At 43.0% G+C, this 22,934-nt stretch overlaps 1 protein-coding gene across 5 annotated transcripts in view; it reads right to left on the minus strand.

Annotated features, from left to right (window-relative positions):
* The window catches only part of LRP1B (LDL receptor related protein 1B), a 2,012,817-nt gene that overhangs the window by 473,058 nt on the left and 1,516,825 nt on the right, over positions 1–22,934 (minus strand). For all 5 annotated transcript variants that reach the window (XM_075317168.1, XM_075317164.1, XM_075317167.1 and 2 more), the window contains exons 36-39: positions 5,045–5,179; positions 2,890–3,019; positions 400–526; positions 108–259 (exon numbers count right to left, since the gene is read on the minus strand). In XM_075317168.1, coding sequence (XP_075173283.1) covers positions 108–259; positions 400–526; positions 2,890–3,019; positions 5,045–5,179 — 544 coding nt within the window. The remainder of the gene's footprint in view (positions 1–107; positions 260–399; positions 527–2,889; positions 3,020–5,044; positions 5,180–22,934) is intronic.

Below are 22,934 nucleotides of genomic sequence, written 5' to 3' on the forward strand. Positions count from 1 at the left end.
AGATCCTCATTGTGACCTTGCTAAGGAATGGCTAATCTTACAAGGGTGAAGCAGCTGGTGCTGAAATAACATTTTCAGACTCAAATACTTATGGAAAAATAAATTACCTGTCAGACCAGTAGATGTAAGCCCCGAAGACGACAACTGAAAACATATCCACATTGCTCCCTGACAGCACAATCTCCCGATTCCGTCCACTTTCAAGGTCGATCCTTTCTATCTTGTCCGTACGGGCATCGCACCAGTATAATTTGTTTTCCTAAAGATCAATTTCAAAGTAAACTTCAGCCGGCAATCTTTTTTACAAGAGCACTTTATTACAAGGATAATAGAAAGGTGAACAGAAGGTGTGTGGTTGTAACGACGTAGCGCTTATAAATATGTAAGGGATAAACTGACCTCATAGTCTACAGAAATTCCATTCGGCCAAGAGATTCCGGTGTTCACGAGGATAGTTCTTTCAGAGCCATCCAAACGGGCTTTACTTATACAAGGTGTTTGTCCCCACTCTGTCCAGAAAAGGTACCTAAGAAGGAGACGTAAAACTAAATCATGACCAACATAAAGCTAATCAACCAATCAATTAATTAATCAATTAACAAATTTTGAATCCCCCCAAAAATGAAACCCAGTAAAAAATTCCAAATTATATAATGATTAATGCACAAATAAAAAAAATACTATTGGGTAATATATGAGGGTATGAAAAATTGGTCCAATTATCTTTCAAAAAACTTGGAAAATTTTTATGCATATTATCATCCTTGTGTCATCCGGATCTGCATATTTGTATTTTACATCCATATGCCAGTCATATTTATATATCAAGATTTTAAAATTAACATGATGAAATGCAGTTTCCTAGGTCCTTTAGAATTAGAACCGTTATTTTTTTTGTACAGACATTCGTAGACTTTGCGTAGACTTGTATGGACAAGAATCATCTGAGACAAAGAATATTGTAGGTCATGGAATAACTGTCATCTTAACAGCCCTATTGAATTAAATTGGCCCAAGTGTTGTCCAGTTTTTGCAAATCCATAAAATACGCCTATCTTAACAAACTGTTTCTTTTAACGGCCTTCATCTCGATTTTGCGCCATGGTGGCTTGATGAATGCTCTGTAGGCAGAACAATCTTGTGCAGCCTAGATTGGTCCACCAGGGTTTTCTCCACCTAGATAGGTCCATCAGGGTCTTCTCTGCTATTTTCTTGATAGTAGCAAGCCATCAGGTTTCTGGTCTTCCTCTTGTCTTTGTTTCTTCTATTTTTTTGATCATCATGTCCTTCTCCAGTGATTGCTCTCTAGATATGATGTGTCCACAGTAGGCAACTAATAGAAAGGTTGATCCTTGGTTCGAGCGACATTTCTGGCTTGATTTGTTCAACAATTGTATTGTTTTTTCTTCTTATTGCCATCCATGGTATTACTAATTTCCTTCTTCAGCACCATATTTCAAAGGTGTTGATTCTTCTTTTGTCTTGTTTCTTTATCATCCATGTTTTGCATCCATATGTGACTACAGAAAAGACCAAACTATGTACGAGCCGTGTCTTCATCACCATTTAAATGTTCCTCGATTTGAGGTCCTTGTCTAGTGACTTCATTGTTGATTTGCCCATATCCATTCTCCTATTGACTTCCGGTGTCGTCGCTGCATCTTGAGTAATCATTGATACAAGTAGGTTGAAAACTTTTACAACTTTCAGTTTGTCTTCGTCCACCTCAAATCTGTCCTGGTCTTACCTGGCAGTAGTCAATATCTTTATCTTCTTTGTATTGATTAGGACTCCCAAGCTCGAGCTTTCCATTTAGACACTCCGTAATAAATCCTTCATTCCATCTATGCTTGTTGCTATAAATATTGTATCATCTGCTTATTTAAGCACTTACAACCATTTTTACAACAGAAAAAGGTATAAAAGGAATGATGAATCAACTCCATAGTATTTTTTTTTAATTTTTTTAAATATTGGTTAGTTTATGAAGAATAGTATGAAAAAAAAAATTAAAAAGTTCAAATGAGGGAAAAAAATCTATAATTTAACTAGAATATCTTAATCATGACCACGGCCGATGCTAGGGCTATAGCTTTAGATTTGGCTTTAGATATGGCTTAACAATGTAAAGGAAAGGTGTATTTTATTATTACTATAATAATAATAATAATAATAATAATAATAATAATAATATTAGACCTTTACTTCCCTAATAATTTATTGCATCATTCTATCAAATAAAAAGCAATATTTGATAAGGCATATAGATTACTAGATTTTATGATTTTACATTTTTTTTACATTACATATTACCCCATCAGTATACCTGTCATTTCTGACAATATTTTGCTAGTTAGAATTTTCAGATACATATATATATATATATATATATATATATATAAAATTCTACATTTTGCAACTTCTATTGTAGTGAATTTTCAGAGTCACTCTTGATTGCTTACACTTTGGGACTTACATTACGCCTGTCTATCATCGGAACCTTAGAGTTCATTTGTTAGATTTATGGTGGATGATTAGGACTCTGTATAAAGAATTCCTTCATTATTTCCTCCACCCATCAATAAGAAGACAAACCTTTCCTGTCCATATGACTTTAGGGTACAATGACGCAGTTTCTGAATTAACAAATAACATTACTGATATTCTAACATTTTCCAGAATCGGTGAAGATGGATGAAATATTGGCGCCTAAGAGCGACAGAAATGCAAAGGACTTCAGATAAAACCTGTGAGAACAATAATTTTCCGAGCTCGGATGATTTTTGGCAAGTGACATTCCTCATATATTAGCATAAAACTTCTATAAAAGTAAAATATACCATTCAGTATTCCCCGAAGCGATAAAAAGACACGGATGAATGCACTCACCCTTTTTCAGGATGTACGGCCACTGCTCTTGGCTGATCGATACCTCGTGAGATCACTACATATCTAAAAGAACCATTGAGTCTCGCCACCTCAATTAGATTGAAACCATGGTCTGCCCAATAGATGTTCCCTTTTTTAAAAAAATAAAACATATTAATTAATCAGTATATACAGAATTTGATCAGAAATTTATAATAACTAATTCTTAATATAAAACTAGATCCAATACTAGAACAGCTTGACTCTCTATAGATCAAATTTATTAAAAATACTTTATTAATTATTTGTAGGCAACCTATGAAGGAAACAATCTGGTACCACAAGACACGTGCCTGTAGGACCCCCTGACGCACATTTTTAGAAGGGTTGAGCTAAATGAATGGACTTGTAGTTAATAAAGGCAACGGTATTCAATGAGGAACCAAATCTAAACTTGACATCTGTGGGAGTGCTGAAACTGAGATGTCACGCCAATGGAAATCACTGTCTCGGCATCCCAAGGCTCTCTGACATGCCACCTGGTAAAATTTTTTAGATATATACCTCCAATTATAATTTATAAAGTATTTTTATTAAATTTGTTGTATAGAGAGTCATGCTTTTCTAGTATTGGATATATTGTCTTCAATATACTCTCAATTATATTTGGTTGCGTAGGCTAATTAATAAATAAAATAGACAAATAGCTAGATACAGTATATAGATGACAGATAGATAGATAGATAGATAGATAGATAGATAGATAGATAGATAGATACTGTATATAGATGATAGAAATATAGGTAGATATACAGATGCTGTATATAGATGATAGGTAGATACTTAGAAGGATAGATAGAAAGATAGATAGATAAATAGATGATAGACAGATGGATACATGGAAAGATAGATAAATAGATAGACACATTAAACAATCCAATGGCAAGGTAATTGAATGCGTAAAGTTGAAATAATATAAAACAGCTTTAAAGGGGATGTCCACCACTCCGACAACCCCTTCTCAATACCTATGTTTCTCCGCAGTAAAATAATAACAATTGTACTCACATCGGACACTGATCTAGCAGTGTCCCGGGGATCACTTGATTTTCTTCATGTCATGTGAACCCTACAGCCAATCAATGCTGGCTTCATTTGCCCCTTCTTTGAACATAACTTACAGACAGACGTGAGAGCTGTGGTTGTTCTCTCACTTCCTCCAGTTGTCTGATTTTTCTGGAGGAGAGACAAAGTTCACATGACAATAAAATGTCAGGTGATCTCTGGGAGAGCCAGTGCCGACACAACTTGAATGGCTCCAACACCAGAGTTGAGTACAGGTGTTATTATTTTACTGGGCGGGTGAAACGCAAGGATTTAGAGTAGTGGAGAATCCCTTTAAACTCCCCTAAAAGTAACCACCTATTAAAGGATATAAATGCATACATAGCCTACTATTGGCAGGAAAGGAAAAAAATATTTTTGTCAGTGTAAAGCCACATTCAAAAGTGTGAGTCAATAAGTTCTTACATTTTTTAAGCTGAAATAATCATCTAATATTATTATTTTTTTTTTCAATTATGGTTAGGAAATGTATTGCCAGGTACGACCGATAAGATATAATATTCATAAAAAATTGAGAAAAAAAATAAAACAAAGAAAGGAAAATTTGTAAAAAGTTGAAGTCATATTATATATAACTTTACTTTTGCCTCACTGTAGGGTAGGAATTGTTTAAAGCCATTGGAAGGAAAAAAAAAATCATCCTCAATGTGAATTGCAGTTGAAACGAATGCCTCGGCAGAGTTACATTCTCCTATCTAGAGAATACAGGTTTATACTGTACCATATTTTGAAACTTTATAACTTGAGGCATGAAGCATCTAAGATGTATTTCTGCCTGAACAGCTCTCAGAAGAATAATACCAAGTTATTACTACTTAATCATTGCCAGCATTAAAAACACATATCTAGAGGCCCAAAATGTCAGTGGGAGACTCCCAGACAGAGAAATTGATTCTGTGCTCTGCTGAGCCTAGATGCACAAATATGTCATTTTTGTTTTAAAAAATAAATATATATAAAGGAACAAAAAATCATTTTAAAGATCATGACCAGCAACATGTAAAAGCACTTTAGACGGGGCGGAATGACAAGAGCGGTACAAGACAGCTACCGGCTATCCAGTCAATCGCTATTCCTTCCACTCTCCCAAGTCCATTTGTGATGATATCTTCTCTCCAGGTCTGGTCTCGTTTGGAGCGGCTGATTTTATTGTATCCCATGTCAGTCCAATAGATTGTATCGTTCCCTGTAAAAGAAGAGAACCAGCTTAAAAATGGCTGAGTATTTTAATGTTGAAGCCAATTAGAATATCGGAATGTTGAGATGAACAAAAATATTTACAAATACATTTAAATTTAAAAAAATTTAAATTTCAAACAAATTCTCTGACAAAAAATAAAACTTTACTCCTCCTGTCCTTAATCGTCCCTCCCCGCAGCCCTACTCTGGTCTAGTCATCTTCCCTGGTTGGGTTATGGATATGGTCATCACTTGTCCATTTTCATTGTCTTCCAGCCCCCTGCATTTTTGGCGTCTCCGCTATTGACTAGATCAGAGGTTCCCAACTCCAGTCCTCAAGGCACACCAACAGTGCATGTTTTCAGGATTTCTTTAGCATTGCATGGGTGTTGGATTCAGCACCTTTGCAGGTGATTAAATTATCACCCATGCAATACTAAGGAAATCCTGAAAACATGCACTGTTGGTGTGCCTTGAGGACTGGAGTTGGGAACCTCTGGACTAGATGATGATTTTGTGATGTCGTATGACATGGTCAGTCTTTAAGTTGCCAGAGATGTCAGTTGTCAAAGGATGTGAAGAACATATTTGAAATTTTTCCAAGAAAATATTGCCTTCTAATGATTTGTGCCCACGATTGGTGTTTCCAGCGTTTTGGACGTTGTGTGTTTCCGTTGCATCCAAAACGCTGCATTAGAAGCACAGTGGATGGGACTTAAAGAAATCCCATGACCACTGTGCTTCTTTTCTCCGCAGCATAAACTGATATGTAGCTCAACTTTCCGAGCCATAGCATGTAGAACACAGACCAGGTCCGCAGTGCCCCAAACCCTGATTGTGGCCACGGGCCGCTGTGGTCTCCTGCGGACAGCACTCACAGCCCGGCAGGAGAGGACACATTGTGTCCAGGATGCAGCATGTCCTAATAGTACACACCCACTCTAAAGGAGAAACATTAACCTTAGACCTTTCATTGAACACCTCTCACCCAGATAGCCAGACTCACGCTTTGCACTGATGAGGGGTCCAGAACCCTTAAACAGTTGTCTTCAAAATATACATTTTTTCATTTTCGAGAAAAATTCTAGTTTGACTTTACATCCTAAGTTGTGTGATGAGCTGGTTAAAGGGTCAATTTTGTTTTTTAGGATTTTTAACTTCAATAGGTGGCACTAAAAACCTCGTAGTCTTCCCCTGTAAAGATCCGCACACAACAAGCAACATTATTTAGATATTTTTTAAACTAGATCAAGCTACAAAGCTTTAATAACCCACTTAATCTTAATCAGAGCTTGGAAGTTCACCTTGACCTTGACTATCATTGGTAAACCAAGGGTTGCAGGGAATGGGATGCCCTGAAACTTGATCATCAATAAATACTGTTGTAGAATGTTTGAAGAGTGAAAAGCAACCAAAGCAATATGTAGTAAACGAAAGAGATCACAGGGAATAAAAGACTCAATAAAATACTCTTATGGATTCACAAGAATATAAACTGACTATAATAGAAAACTAAAACATGTTAACCCATTATAGGTGAAAGACGAAAGATAAGCACAGTAGACGTCAAACTTGATAGTTTAATTTATCATAACTATATGAACAGAAGCATGTTAATGGTAAAGAGATTGCCCCATGCTCTTTAATGGGAAAAATTGCAAAACACTTAAAAAAAAAAGGGAAATTAGCAATTTAACTCTTATTAAAAATATTTTCTTTTCTTAAGAATGGAGGGTTATTTAATTATATAGTTTACTGAACATTGCTTAAAGAGGACCAACCAACAGGATTTTCCTATATAAACTAAAGCCAGTGCTATACTGGCGCTATCATGCTGATTCTATACATACCTTTAGTTGTGAGATCGGATGTATACTTTCTGAAATACAGGCAAGTAAAGTTTGTGAAATACACTATGAAATACAGCATATCTTAAAGGTGGGTCGGGTTTTGTTAGTTATTCCCGCCTCTATCTGCCTGTCTGTTCTTTCTCTCTCTCTGACTCCTCCCCATGTAATAACAGACAGTGGCAGGAAAGCCAGGCAGCAGACAGGGCCGGGAATAACTAGCAAAACCTGACCCACCTATTAGATATTCTGTAGCTGCTATCAATCAAATAACAGTGCATTTCACAAACTTTACTTGCCTATATTTCAGAAACTATACATCCGATCTCACAACTAAAGGTATGTATAGAATCAGCATGATAGCGCCAGTATAGCACTGGCTTTAGTTTATATAGGTAAATCCTGGTGGTTGGTCCTCTTTAAGCTACCGGCCACTGCTGTAGTGTATCAGAGGTGCTCGGTCTCCTAGGCAAGAAGCACATGCTTCAAAGCTCTTTGCACCATTGAACAATTTGCCCAATTCGGGCCAACAGCTCAACCATGCCACTTCTCCGGACTATCAACCATTAGGAGCGCACTGCCCCCATGAATCACAATCTGTAAGCCTGTGGAGCTGTGCGCTCACAAAAGGTAGAAGATTAGATAATCCCTTTAGGTATTATCAAGTTCAACCAGTCAACTATATTCTGTTACCAAATCCTCTCAGATCCATTACCACAGACTACAGTCCAAAGCTTTGCTCTACCAACATACTTATATAGTCATCATTTATTAATTAAAATATACAAATTCATCGTCTTTAACCTTCCATTTAAAGACTTAAAGTACCTAAACTGAGTTTTGTGGCAATATTTTATACAGTTTTTGGGCCTTCAAATGAGAAAAGTCTCAAGCAGTGGATAATCTGAGTCTTTAGTGATTGTTGCCTATCTTCACATTGATGGGCTATTCGCTTTGCTTTTTGGACTCCTTTCTCTATGATAAACACTGGCTTTTTTGCACCAGCTTCTCCTTTTAAATGCCCAATTTTTTAGATTATACAATTATACAATTTTGGGAAAAACATAACATAAAAGATAACACTTAAGATTCTCCCACCTACTGGAAGACGGTAAGTCCCAGGTTCCAAAAATACCAACAGAAGTGGCCTCTAAGCAATTGCGGGACATCTATTATTTTCTAGGATGCATTGACTACAAGATCTCTAAGCTTCTAGAGTAGACGTCTGGGGACCCCTTTTATTGAGTAGATTTCCGAGTTGAAGCCGCTACTTATGAAATACTTATGGTTTATTTATAGGTAATGTAAACAATGGCGTTAATGGGAAAATGTTGGTGTCTAAGGGAGTAATTATCCCATATTTTACATGCCTTGAAACTCTAGATACAGGACGTCAAACTATATCAATACTTTAATATTATTTTCCACTGTATATGTACAAACATTTAATTAAAAGTTGTTTCAAAGTATATAAATCCATAAATAGCTGACGCCATATGTGATTTTATTTTCTAAATTTTATTATAAGAATGATCATTAAATGTATATATCCTCCTCTCGCTTTTAACAAGTCAGTTTTAAATTGAGCCAAAATAACTTCTGACATATTGTAAAACTATTCCACTTTCTCAGCAGATTTGTTCAGCTGAACTTGCTTTCTCGAGTCCATCTGTTAAAGTCAATGTCCTCATTAGCTAAATATTTTAATCCAAAGGCTTCACATTTAATATAGAGTAAGTCAATAATCCATATATTTTTTTTTTTGCATGAAAAGGATCTCTCCGGCTTCTTCTTCATCTCCAGCTTCCAAATGTGAATTGAGCTACCAAAGCACAAAAAAGCTGCAATCGAAAAATTTTTTGTCTTTGGCATCCCAGAAACAGACAAGTTGAAATCCAATCTTCTATATTTAAAGAAGATATTTCATTAGGTGAAAAGTTGCCAGTTTTTGCACTTATTTTATTCCCACTATTCCACTTAGTATTTCATTATTGGTTTAAGAGATATAGGGATCTTTATTTTTAGTGCTAATTTTTTGTCTTGAGCAAGTAAGAGTGGTTCACAGGATCCTCAGGGGCGTGTTTTAGGCTACTTCGCATAATTAACCTGTAAACACCACCCCGTTGGTAAAGTCTTTAAACATTTGCTCACCACCAGGGGGCCCAGGTACACTGGAATGCTGTAGAGTTCCTAGGTGTAGTAAGGCGCTTGCCCACTAGGAGTCACTAGTACCAAGGAGGGGATGGTCTGCAGAGTAGTCGATCAAGAAGAGTGTTAGAAGCCTGGAGGTCATGTCAGTACATTGGAGCAAGAGAAGCCGAGGTCATATGCAAGCTGGTGGTTGGTAAGCCAGGAAGTAGCATCAGGGACAGAAGGGGAGAAGAGCCATGGTCAGAAAACAAGCCGAGGTCAGAAGCCGAGAGGACAAAAAGGTACAGAACAGAGAGCGGGTCGGTGTGACAAAACAGGTTGAGGGTCAGGGAGACAGGGAGTACAGACAATACGGGAGGGACAGAGGTCAGGGAATTGGACGCAAGGTAACGGGATAAGATCAGAACAACTCACGAAAACCAGAAGCGTACACTGCAGAGCAGGAACTATTCCTGGCAGTGTTCTGGCTGAGACAGCTCCCAGATAAGGCAGAGCGATCACCCAGAATGAGACACGACCAAATAGACCCCTCCCACCAGGCCTGAACATGGAGAATACAGACAACAAGAAAACAACCTAGGACACAATGGCTCTGCATAGAGCAGAGCCTTAAGTGAATCGTGACATTTGCACTAAATAAAAAGCCCCATATAACTAGAACTGTATTACGGATTTGAAAAAAAAACAACAGCATCAGAATACTCAAGTGAGCAGCAGGAATAGACTAAGGGGTACTTTGCATGTTGCGACATCAGTACTGAGATATCGTCGGGGTCAAATCGAAAGTGATGCACATCCGGCGCCGGTAACGATGTCGCAACGTGTAAAGCCTAGATGCGCCGATAAACGATCGCAAAAGTATCGTAAATTGGTGATCTGTGTAGCGTCGGTCATTTTCATAATGTCGCTACATCAGGAGATACGATGTTGTTTCTTGTTCCTGCAGCAGCATACATCGCTGTATGTGAAGCCGCAGGAGTGAGGAACATCTCCTTACCTGCGTCCACCGGCTATGCGGAAGGAAGGAGGTGGGCGGGATGTTTATGTCCCGCTCATCTCCGCCCCTCCGCTTCTATTGGCCGCCTGCTGTGTGACATCGCTGTGACGCCGCACGACCAGCCCCCTTAGGAAGGGGGCGGGTCACCGGCCAGAGCAACGTCGCAGGGCAGGTAAGTGCATGTGAAGCTGCCATAGAGATAATGTTCGCTATGGCAGCTATCACAAGATATCGCATCTGCGACGGGGGCGGGTACTATCGCGCTCAGCATCGCTAGCATCGGCTAGCGATGTCGCAGTGTGTAAAGTACCCCTTAGATCAAAATCTGGTAACTTTTGACCTGGTGACAGGTCCTCTATATAAGGGTTAGAGATGAGCGAACCGGTCGCGGTTCGGCTCGAGGTTGGTTCGCCGAACGGACCTCCCGTTCGAGTTCGGTTCGTCGAACGTTCGACGAACCGAACTCGAACTGCATAGGAAACAATGGCAGGCAATCACAAACACAGAAAAACACCTAGAAAACACCCTCAAAGGTGTCCTAAAGGTGACAAACAACTCAAACACATTGGAAAGTGACAAGGACATATACTCATGCGAAAACAAAACAGCTGGACAAGGAAAAAGAGGAGGACACACAGATATAGGCATGGCACGCCCTTCTAAAATCATGTAAAACACCGCAAGGTGACTCCAAGCGGAGTCTCCATTTTTTCCAAAAATTGGGCCACACACACACCCACCCCTTCAGTGGCAGCAGTTGTGCCCCAGTTGTACACTTCACAGCTACATTTGCATCAAGCACATTCAAAAATACGCCATTCTTATCCATCCCCAGGATGACACCGGGGTAGGTAGCAAAGTCTTTGCTGACCCATGACTTGTTCATCTTGGCTTCTTTTAAAAACAATGTAAGCAAGGGTTACTCCAAGCGGAGTCTCCCTTTTTTCCAAAAATTGGGCCACACAGACACCCACCCCATCAGTGGCAGCACTTGGGCCCTAGTTGCAAACAGGATGTTTTGATTTGCATCAAGCACATTCAAAAATACGCCATTCTTATCCGTCCCCAGGATGACACCGGGGTAGGTAGCAAAGTCTTTCCTGATCCCAGCTCTGTTCATCTTGGCTTCTTTTAAAAACACATCAAGCAAGGGTTACTCCAAGCGGAGTCTCCCTTTTTTCCAAAAATTGGGCCACACAGACACCCACCCCATCAGTGGCAGCACTTGGGCCCTAGTTGCAAACAGGATGTTTTGATTTGCATCAAGCACATTCAAAAATACGCCATTCTTATCCGTCCCCAGGATGACACCGGGGTAGGTAGCAAAGTCTTTGCTGATCCCAGCTCTGTTCATCTTGGCTTCTTTTAAAAACACATCAAGCAAGGGTTACTCCAAGCGGAGTCTCCCTTTTTTTCCAAAAATTGGGCCACACAGACACCCACCCCATCAGTGGCAGCACTTGGGCCCTAGTTGCAAACAGGATGTTTTGATTTGCATCAAGCACATTCAAAAATACGCCATTCTTATCCGTCCCCAGGATGACACCGGGGTAGGTAGCAAAGTCTTTGCTGATCCCAGCTCTGTTCATCTTGGCTTCTTTTAAAAACACATCAAGCAAGGGTTACTCCAAGCGGAGTCTCCCTTTTTTTCCAAAAATTGGGCCACACAGACACCCACCCCATCAGTGGCAGCACTTGGGCCCTAGTTGCAAACAGGATGTTTTGATTTGCATCAAGCACATTCAAAAATACGCCATTCTTATCCGTCCCCAGGATGACACCGGGGTAGGTAGCAAAGTCTTTGCTGATCCCAGCTCTGTTCATCTTGGCTTCTTTTAAAAACACATCAAGCAAGGGTTACTCCAAGCGGAGTCTCCCTTTTTTTCCAAAAATTGGGCCACACAGACACCCACCCCATCAGTGGCAGCACTTGGGCCCTAGTTGCAAACAGGATGTTTTGATTTGCATCAAGCACATTCAAAAATACGCCATTCTTATCCGTCCCCAGGATGACACCGGGGTAGGTAGCAAAGTATTTCCTGATCCCAGCTCTGTTCATCTTGGCTTCTTTTAAAAACACATCAAGCAAGGGTTACTCCAAGCGGAGTCTCCCTTTTTTTCCAAAAATTGGGCCACACAGACACCCACCCCATCAGTGGCAGCACTTGGGCCCTAGTTGCAAACAGGATGTTTTGATTTGCATCAAGCACATTCAAAAATACGCCATTCTTATCCGTCCCCAGGATGACACCGGGGTAGGTAGCAAAGTCTTTGCTGATCCCAGCTCTGTTCATCTTGGCTTCTTTTAAAAACACATCAAGCAAGGGTTACTCCAAGCGGAGTCTCCCTTTTTTTCCAAAAATTGGGCCACACAGACACCCACCCCATCAGTGGCAGCACTTGGGCCCTAGTTGCAAACAGGATGTTTTGATTTGCATCAAGCACATTCAAAAATACGCCATTCTTATCCGTCCCCAGGATGACACCGGGGTAGGTAGCAAAGTCTTTGCTGATCCCAGCTCTGTTCATCTTGGCTTCTTTTAAAAACACATCAAGCAAGGGTTACTCCAAGCGGAGTCTCCCTTTTTTTCCAAAAATTGGGCCACACAGACACCCACCCCATCAGTGGCAGCACTTGGGCCCTAGTTGCAAACAGGATGTTTTGATTTGCATCAAGCACATTCAAAAATACGCCATTCTTATCCGTCCCCAGGATGACACCGGGGTAGGTAGCAAAGTATTTCCTGATCCCAGCTCTGTTCATCTTGGCTTCTTTTAAAAACACATCAAGCAAGGGTTACTCCAAGCGGAGTCTCCCTTTTTTCCAAAAATTGGGCCACACAGACACCCACCCCATCAGTGGCAGCACTTGGGCTCTAGTTGCAAACAGGATGTTTTGATTTGCATCAAGCACATTCAAAAATACGCCATTCTTATCCGTCCCCAGGATGACACCGGGGTAGGTAGCAAAGTCTTTGCTGATCCCAGCTCTGTTCATCTTGGCTTCTTTTAAAAACACATCAAGCAAGGGTTACTCCAAGCGGAGTCTCCCTTTTTATCCAAAAATTGGGCCACACAGACACCCACCCCATCAGTGGCAGCACTTGGGCCCTAGTTGCAAACAGGATGTTTTGATTTGCATCAAGCACATTCAAAAATACGCCATTCTTATCCGTCCCCAGGATGACACCGGGGTAGGTAGCAAAGTCTTTGCTGATCCCAGCTCTGTTCATCTTGGCTTCTTTTAAAAACACATCAAGCAAGGGTTACTCCAAGCGGAGTCTCCCTTTTTTTCCAAAAATTGGGCCACACAGACACCCACCCCATCAGTGGCAGCACTTGGGCCCTAGTTGCAAACAGGATGTTTTGATTTGCATCAAGCACATTCAAAAATACGCCATTCTTATCCGTCCCCAGGATGACACCGGGGTAGGTAGCAAAGTCTTTGCTGATCCCAGCTCTGTTCATCTTGGCTTCTTTTAAAAACACATCAAGCAAGGGTTACTCCAAGCGGAGTCTCCCTTTTTTTCCAAAAATTGGGCCACACAGACACCCACCCCATCAGTGGCAGCACTTGGGCCCTAGTTGTACACTTCACAGCTACATTTGCATCAATCACATTCAAAAATACCCCATAATTAACCGTCCCCAGGATGACACCGGGGTAGGTAGCAAAGTCTTTGCTGACCCATGACTTGTTCATCTTGGCTTCTTTTAAAAACAATGTAAGCAAGGGTTACTCCAAGCGGAGTCTCCCTTTTTTCCAAAAATTGGGCCACACAGACACCCACCCCATCAGTGGCAGCACTTGGGCCCTAGTTGCAAACAGGATGTTTTGATTTGCATCAAGCACATTCCAAATCCACAAGCATTTACTCTCCCCAGGATGACACAGGGGTAGTAAATTCCTTCTGGATCCATGACTTGTTCATTTTGATGAACGTCAGTCTGTCCACATTGTCACTGGACAGACGCGTGCGCTTATCTGTCAGCACACACCCAGCAGCACTGAATACACGTTCAGAGACAACGCTGGCAGCTGGACACGACAAAATCTCCAAGGCGTAACTGGAGAGCTCTGGCCATTTTTCTATGTTTGAAGCCCAAAAGGAGCAAGGCTCCAGTTCCACAGTCATGGCATCGATGTTCATTTGGAGATACTCCTGTATCATCCTCTCCAGCCGTTGAGTATGTGTCAGACTTGTTGTCTCTGGTGGCCTTGCAAAAGAGGGTCTAAAAAAATTATGAAAAGATTCCATAAAATTGCTGTTACCGGCACCAGATACGGTCCTACTGGTACGGGTAGACTGGTGAAGATGACGAGACCGTCCCATGTTTGTCAAGTTACAACTGGGAGATTCCCTCCCTGCACCTGCACGGTTGTTTGGTGGAAAAGCCGAGCTAAGATCGAGTAACAGCTTCTGCTGATACTCCTGCATACGTGCGTCCCTTTCTATGGCTGGAATTATGTCACAAAATTTGGACTTGTACCGGGGATCTAATAGTGTGGCAATCCAGTAGTCATCATCACTTCTAATTTTGACAATACGACTGTCATGTTGGAGGTAGTGCAACAAAAAGGCACTCATGTGTCTTGCGCAGCCATGCGGACCAAGTCCACGCTGTGTTTGTGGCATAGAGGTGCTACCCGTTCTTTCTTCCTCTGACATCTCCCCCCAACCTCTTTCAACTGAAATTTGACCAAGGTCTCCCTCATCCGCTGAGTCTTCCATGTCCATGGACAGTTCGTCCTCCATTTCTTCATGTTCTCCTGCACCTTGCTCAACATTTCGCCTGCTACTATGCGCCCTTGTCGATCCCTGTTCCCCATGGTCCCATGCCTGCTGCGTTGGTGATGATGAACGTCTGGACCTTGGTGATGTTGTTGTCCCTTGCACATATGAATCCTCCTGTAGTTCCTCCCCTTCATGTTGTCCCACCCCCTGACTCCGAATAGTGTTTAGCGTGTGCTCCAGCATGTAAATGACTGGAATCGTCATGCTGATAATGGCATTGTCAGAGCTAAACATATTCGTCGCCATGTCGAAACTGTGCAGAAGGGTGCATAGGTCCTTGATCTGAGACCACTCCATCAGGGTGATCTGCCCCACCTCTGCATCTCGTTGGCCCAGGCTATACGTAATGACGTATTGCACCAGGGCTCTGCGGTGCTGCCACAGTCGCTGTAACATGTGGAGAGTTGAATTCCAGCGTGTCGCCACATCGCATTTCAGGCGATGAACCGGCAGGCCGAAAGACTTCTGTAGCGATGCAAGTCGCTCAGCTGCGGCGCTTGAACGCCGGAAGTGAGCAGACAGTTTTCGTGCCCTGTTCAGAAGGCCATCTAGGCCGGGATAGTGTGTTAAAAATTGCTGCACGACAAGGTTCAACACGTAAGCCATACAAGGTACATGTGTCACCTTGCCCAGGCGAAGGGCCGCACCCAGGTTTGCAGCATTGTCGCACACGGCCTTACCAGGCTGCAGGTTGAGTGAAGACAACCATTTATTAAACTCGGACCGCAGAGCTGACCACAACTCCTCAGCTGTGTGACTCTTATTACCAAGACATGTCAAGCTAAAGACCGCCTGATGCCGTTGCGCTCGGCTGCCAGCATAGTAATGAGGCGTGCGTGATTCCTTCTGCGCAGTGAGAACGCTGGTGGCCTGACCAGGCAGGCTTGGGGCGGAGGTGGAGGACCCAGATGAGGTGGAGGATGCAGAAGCTGTGGCGGAACTTGGACAGACAGAGGATTGACACACAAGTCGTGGGGACGGCAAGACTTGTGCAGCAGACCCTTCACCATCTATCACCATAGTTACCCAGTGCCCAGTCAGCGACATGTAACGTCCCTGTCCATGCTTACTGGTCCAAGTATCGGTGGTGAAATGCACCCGTTCACACACAGAGTTTCTCAAGGAAGCGGTGATGTTGTGTGCGACATGCTGGTGTAGCGCGGGCACACCTTTCTTAGAGAAGTAGTGGCGACTAGGCATCTGGTACTGGGGCACAGCGACAGACATAAGGTCTCTAAAATCCTGTGTGTCCACTAGGCGGAAAGGCAGCATTTCGGTAGCCAACAGCTTACAGAGGGATAGAGTCAACCTCTTAGCTTTGTCATGGGTCGGAGGAAGTGGCCTTTTATTTGACCACATCTGAGGGACAGAGATCTGGCTGCTGTGTGTAGACGGTGTTGAGTAGGGTGTCCCTGGAAAAATGCAGGTTTGTGAGGAAAGTGCAGGCGGAGACATGATGTTGCCTTCATCCAACGTTGGTGCTATCGATGTCTGAGAGAGCTGTACACACTCACTTGTTTCCCCTTCCAAACCAACTGACGACCTTACAAGCAAACTGCCTGTTGCGGTTACAGTGGTGGAAGTTTTGCGTGGAAAAACAGGTGTGACAGCTGTCCCCACAGTCCTAGAAGATGAAGAGCGCGCGGATGCACTGGAAGGGGCGGGCGGTGGATGGTTCGCTCCGCTAGCCGGCATTGCAGCACGGTGAGCTTCCCACCGGGACTTATGATATTTATTCATGTGACGATTCATGGAAGAAGTTGTCAAACTGCTGAGGTTTTGACCTCTACTAACAGAATCATGACAAATGTTACATATCACATGAGTTGGGCGATCTTTTTCGATGTGAAAAAAGGCCCAGGCTAGGCAAGGCTTAGAGGCCATGCGACCTGTTGATCCACCCCGAATAATGCTCATAGGCAGAGTGGTGGCTGAGGATGCAGTTGTAGACGTGCTACCAGTGCTCCGACTCTGTCCAGGAAGGCGCAAGGTAACTTCGTCGTCGGTTGCATCCTCCTCCACCGCCTCTGTTGACCTCCTCGAGTGCCTGACTGGGGGTTGACAGTAGGTGGGATCTAGAACATCATCATCAATTGTTGTGTTCGCACTCCCCTCCCCCTCAGACCGAGCCTCTTCTTGCCCTGACCGAATATTTAAGTTGTCATCTTAATCGGGTATCTGCGTCTCATCTTCATCAGTATGTTCCTCATTGTCTATAACCACAGGTGTTACAGTTTGTGACAAAGGGTCAACATTATGCTCAGAAACTTGGTCCTCACGGCCTGAATCTGAGTCACAAAGGTTCTGGGCATCACTGCAGACCATTTCCTGTTCTGTACTCACTGTAGCTTGGGAGCAGACCTCTGATTCCCAGGCTATAGTGTGACTGAACAGCTCTGCAGACTCAGCCATCTCAGTTCCACCATACTGTGCAGGGCTGATGGAGACTTCAGAGCTGGGAGAAATCAAGTGTGATTGGGATGACAACTCAGAGGACTGGTGTTTTTTGGATGCGGTACTTGAAGTGGCTGAGAGGGCACTTGTTGGACCACTTGAGATCCATTCAAGCATTTTCCTTTTTTGCCCATCATCTACCTTTGTTCCTCTTGTTCGTGTCCGTAAAAAAGGGAGCACATCGGATTGTCCACAATAAGTAGTAGACATCTTACTTTTGCTAGTAGATGGTCTATCTTCAGCAGATGATAATGGAGCTTTGGCACCTTCCCCACTGACAAAACCTTTTTTGCCTTTTCCACCACGCCTCTTCCCCTTTCCACCAGCATCTGTCATGTTGCCACTCATGTTGATTGCGACAAGATTGTGGACTGAAAATGTGGTAGTAAAAATTGAGAGGTGGTGAAGATTGCAGTGGTGATCTAGCTTTATTAACAGCAGAATAATAAAGAATAAATATCCCTGACAATGTAACTTAGTTATAATTAGTTGGAGTGTGCAACGCAGGCAGATGCGCTCTGCAAATGTCTTGGCACTAGTGGGACTATAGCAAAGTCCAATAGCCACGTATAGGATGCCACTAGGTACACTGAGTGTGTGCTAGTATAATGGCTTAGTTATAATTAGTTGGAGTGTGCAACGCAGGCAGACGTGCTGCAAATGTCTTGGCACTAGTGGGACTATAGCAAAGTCCAATAGCCACGTATAGGATGCCACTAGGTACACTGAGTGTGTGCTAGTATAATGGCTTAGTTATAATTAGTTGGAGTGTGCAACGCAGGCAGACGTGCTGCAAATGTCTTGGCACTAGTGGGACTATAGCAAAGTCCAATAGCCACGTATAGGATGCCACTAGGTTCACTGAGTGTGTGCTAGTATAATGGCTTAGTTATAATTAGTTGGAGTGTGCAACGCAGGCAGATGCGCTCTGCAAATGTCTTGGCACTAGTAGGACTATAGCAAAGTCCAATAGCCACGTATAGGATGCCACTAGGTACACTGAGTGTGTGCTAGTATAATGGCTTAGTTATAATTAGTTGGAGTGTGCAACGCAGGCAGATGCGCTCTGCAAATGTCTTGGCACTAGTAGGACTATAGCAAAGTCCAATAGCCACGTATAGGATGCCACTAAAAAACACTTAGTGTGTGCAAGTATAATGGCTTAGTTATAATTAGTTGGAGTGTGCAACGCAGGCAGATGCGCTCTGCAAATGTCTTGGCACTAGTGGGACTATAGCAAAGTCCAATAGCCACGTATAGGATGCCACTAGGTACACTGAGTGTGTGCTAGTATAATGGCTTAGTTATAATTAGTTGGAGTGTGCAACGCAGGCAGACGTGCTGCAAATGTCTTGGCACTAGTGGGACTATAGCAAAGTCCAATAGCCACGTATAGGATGCCACTAGGTACACTGAGTGTGTGCTAGTATAATGGCTTAGTTATAATTAGTTGGAGTGTGCAACGCAGGCAGACGTGCTGCAAATGTCTTGGCACTAGTGGGACTATAGCAAAGTCCAATAGCCACGTATAGGATGCCACTAGGTACACTGAGTGTGTGCTAGTATAATGGCTTAGTTATAATTAGTTGGAGTGTGCAACGCAGGCAGACGTGCTGCAAATGTCTTGGCACTAGTGGGACTATAGCAAAGTCCAATAGCCACGTATAGGATGCCACTAGGTACACTGAGTGTGTGCTAGTATAATGGCTTAGTTATAATTAGTTGGAGTGTGCAACGCAGGCAGACGTGCTGCAAATGTCTTGGCACTAGTGGGACTATAGCAAAGTCCAATAGCCACGTATAGGATGCCACTAGGTACACTGAGTGTGTGCTAGTATAATGGCTTAGTTATAATTAGTTGGAGTGTGCAACGCAGGCAGACGTGCTGCAAATGTCTTGGCACTAGTGGGACTATAGCAAAGTCCAATAGCCACGTATAGGATGCCACTAGGTACACTGAGTGTGTGCTAGTATAATGGCTTAGTTATAATTAGTTGGAGTGTGCAACGCAGGCAGACGTGCTGCAAATGTCTTGGCACTAGTGGGACTATAGCAAAGTCCAATAGCCACGTATAGGATGCCACTAGGTACACTGAGTGTGTGCTAGTATAATGGCTTAGTTATAATTAGTTGGAGTGTGCAACGCAGGCAGACGTGCTGCAAATGTCTTGGCACTAGTGGGACTATAGCAAAGTCCAATAGCCACGTATAGGATGCCACTAGGTACACTGAGTGTGTGCTAGTATAATGGCTTAGTTATAATTAGTTGGAGTGTGCAACGCAGGCAGACGTGCTGCAAATGTCTTGGCACTAGTGGGACTATAGCAAAGTCCAATATCCACGTATAGGATGCCACTAGGTACACTGAGTGTGTGCTAGTATAATGGCTTAGTTATAATTAGTTGGAGTGTGCAACGCAGGCAGACGTGCTGCAAATGTCTTGGCACTAGTGGGACTATAGCAAAGTCCAATAGCCACGTATAGGATGCCACTAGGTACACTGAGTGTGTGCTAGTATAATGGCTTAGTTATAATTAGTTGGAGTGTGCAACGCAGGCAGACGTGCTGCAAATGTCTTGGCACTAGTGGGACTATAGCAAAGTCCAATAGCCACGTATAGGATGCCACTAGGTACACTGAGTGTGTGCTAGTATAATGGCTTAGTTATAATTAGTTGGAGTGTGCAACGCAGGCAGACGTGCTGCAAATGTCTTGGCACTAGTGGGACTATAGCAAAGTCCAATAGCCACGTATAGGATGCCACTAGGTACACTGAGTGTGTGCTAGTATAATGGCTTAGTTATAATTAGTTGGAGTGTGCAACGCAGGCAGACGTGCTGCAAATGTCTTGGCACTAGTGGGACTATAGCAAAGTCCAATAGCCACGTATAGGATGCCACTAGGTACACTGAGTGTGTGCTAGTATAATGGCTTAGTTATAATTAGTTGGAGTGTGCAACGCAGGCAGACGTGCTGCAAATGTCTTGGCACTAGTGGGACTATAGCAAAGTCCAATAGCCACGTATAGGATGCCACTAGGTACACTGAGTGTGTGCTAGTATAATGGCTTAGTTATAATTAGTTGGAGTGTGCAACGCAGGCAGACGTGCTGCAAATGTCTTGGCACTAGTGGGACTATAGCAAAGTCCAATAGCCACGTATAGGATGCCACTAGGTACACTGAGTGTGTGCTAGTATAATGGCTTAGTTATAATTAGTTGGAGTGTGCAACGCAGGCAGACGTGCTGCAAATGTCTTGGCACTAGTGGGACTATAGCAAAGTCCAATAGCCACGTATAGGATGCCACTAGGTACACTGAGTGTGTGCTAGTATAATGGCTTAGTTATAATTAGTTGGAGTGTGCAACGCAGGCAGACGTGCTGCAAATGTCTTGGCACTAGTGGGACTATAGCAAAGTCCAATAGCCACGTATAGGATGCCACTAGGTACACTGAGTGTGTGCTAGTATAATGGCTTAGTTATAATTAGTTGGAGTGTGCAACGCAGGCAGACGTGCTGCAAATGTCTTGGCACTAGTGGGACTATAGCAAAGTCCAATAGCCACGTATAGGATGCCACTAGGTACACTGAGTGTGTGCTAGTATAATGGCTTAGTTATAATTAGTTGGAGTGTGCAACGCAGGCAGACGTGCTGCAAATGTCTTGGCACTAGTGGGACTATAGCAAAGTCCAATAGCCACGTATAGGATGCCACTAGGTACACTGAGTGTGTGCTAGTATAATGGCTTAGTTATAATTAGTTGGAGTGTGCAACGCAGGCAGACGTGCTGCAAATGTCTTGGCACTAGTGGGACTATAGCAAAGTCCAATAGCCACGTATAGGATGCCACTAGGTACACTGAGTGTGTGCTAGTATAATGGCTTAGTTATAATTAGTTGGAGTGTGCAACGCAGGCAGACGTGCTGCAAATGTCTTGGCACTAGTGGGACTATAGCAAAGTCCAATAGCCACGTATAGGATGCCACTAGGTACACTGAGTGTGTGCTAGTATAATGGCTTAGTTATAATTAGTTGGAGTGTGCAACGCAGGCAGACGTGCTGCAAATGTCTTGGCACTAGTGGGACTATAGCAAAGTCCAATAGCCACGTATAGGATGCCACTAGGTACACTGAGTGTGTGCTAGTATAATGGCTTAGTTATAATTAGTTGGAGTGTGCAACGCAGGCAGACGTGCTGCAAATGTCTTGGCACTAGTGGGACTATAGCAAAGTCCAATAGCCACGTATAGGATGCCACTAGGTACACTGAGTGTGTGCTAGTATAATGGCTTAGTTATAATTAGTTGGAGTGTGCAACGCAGGCAGACGTGCTGCAAATGTCTTGGCACTAGTGGGACTATAGCAAAGTCCAATAGCCACGTATAGGATGCCACTAGGTACACTGAGTGTGTGCTAGTATAATGGCTTAGTTATAATTAGTTGGAGTGTGCAACGCAGGCAGACGTGCTGCAAATGTCTTGGCACTAGTGGGACTATAGCAAAGTCCAATAGCCACGTATAGGATGCCACTAGGTACACTGAGTGTGTGCTAGTATAATGGCTTAGTTATAATTAGTTGGAGTGTGCAACGCAGGCAGACGTGCTGCAAATGTCTTGGCACTAGTGGGACTATAGCAAAGTCCAATAGCCACGTATAGGATGCCACTAGGTACACTGAGTGTGTGCTAGTATAATGGCTTAGTTATAATTAGTTGGAGTGTGCAACGCAGGCAGACGTGCTGCAAATGTCTTGGCACTAGTGGGACTATAGCAAAGTCCAATAGCCACGTATAGGATGCCACTAGGTACACTGAGTGTGTGCTAGTATAATGGCTTAGTTATAATTAGTTGGAGTGTGCAACGCAGGCAGACTTGCTGCAAATGTCTTGGCACTAGTGGGACTATAGCAAAGTCCAATAGCCACGTATAGGATGCCACTAGGTACACTGAGTGTGTGCTAGTATAATGGCTTAGTTATAATTAGTTGGAGTGTGCAACGCAGGCAGACGTGCTGCAAATGTCTTGGCACTAGTGGGACTATAGCAAAGTCCAATAGCCACGTATAGGATGCCACTAGGTACACTGAGTGTGTGCTAGTATAATGGCTTAGTTATAATTAGTTGGAGTGTGCAACGCAGGCAGACGTGCTGCAAATGTCTTGGCACTAGTGGGACTATAGCAAAGTCCAATAGCCACGTATAGGATGCCACTAGGTACACTGAGTGTGTGCTAGTATAATGGCTTAGTTATAATTAGTTGGAGTGTGCAACGCAGGCAGACGTGCTGCAAATGTCTTGGCACTAGTGGGACTATAGCAAAGTCCAATATCCACGTATAGGATGCCACTAGGTTCACTGAGTGTGTGCTAGTATAATGGCTTAGTTATAATTCGTTGGAGTGTGCAACGCAGGCAGATGCGCTCTGCAAATGTCTTGGCACTAGTGGGACTATAGCAAAGTCCAATAGCCACGTATAGGATGCCACTAGGTACACTGAGTGTTTGCTAGTAAAATTG

The sequence above is a fragment of the Anomaloglossus baeobatrachus genome, chromosome 7 (assembly GCF_048569485.1).
Source record: "Anomaloglossus baeobatrachus isolate aAnoBae1 chromosome 7, aAnoBae1.hap1, whole genome shotgun sequence".
In the NCBI taxonomy this organism is placed as follows: Eukaryota; Metazoa; Chordata; class Amphibia; order Anura; family Aromobatidae; genus Anomaloglossus; species Anomaloglossus baeobatrachus.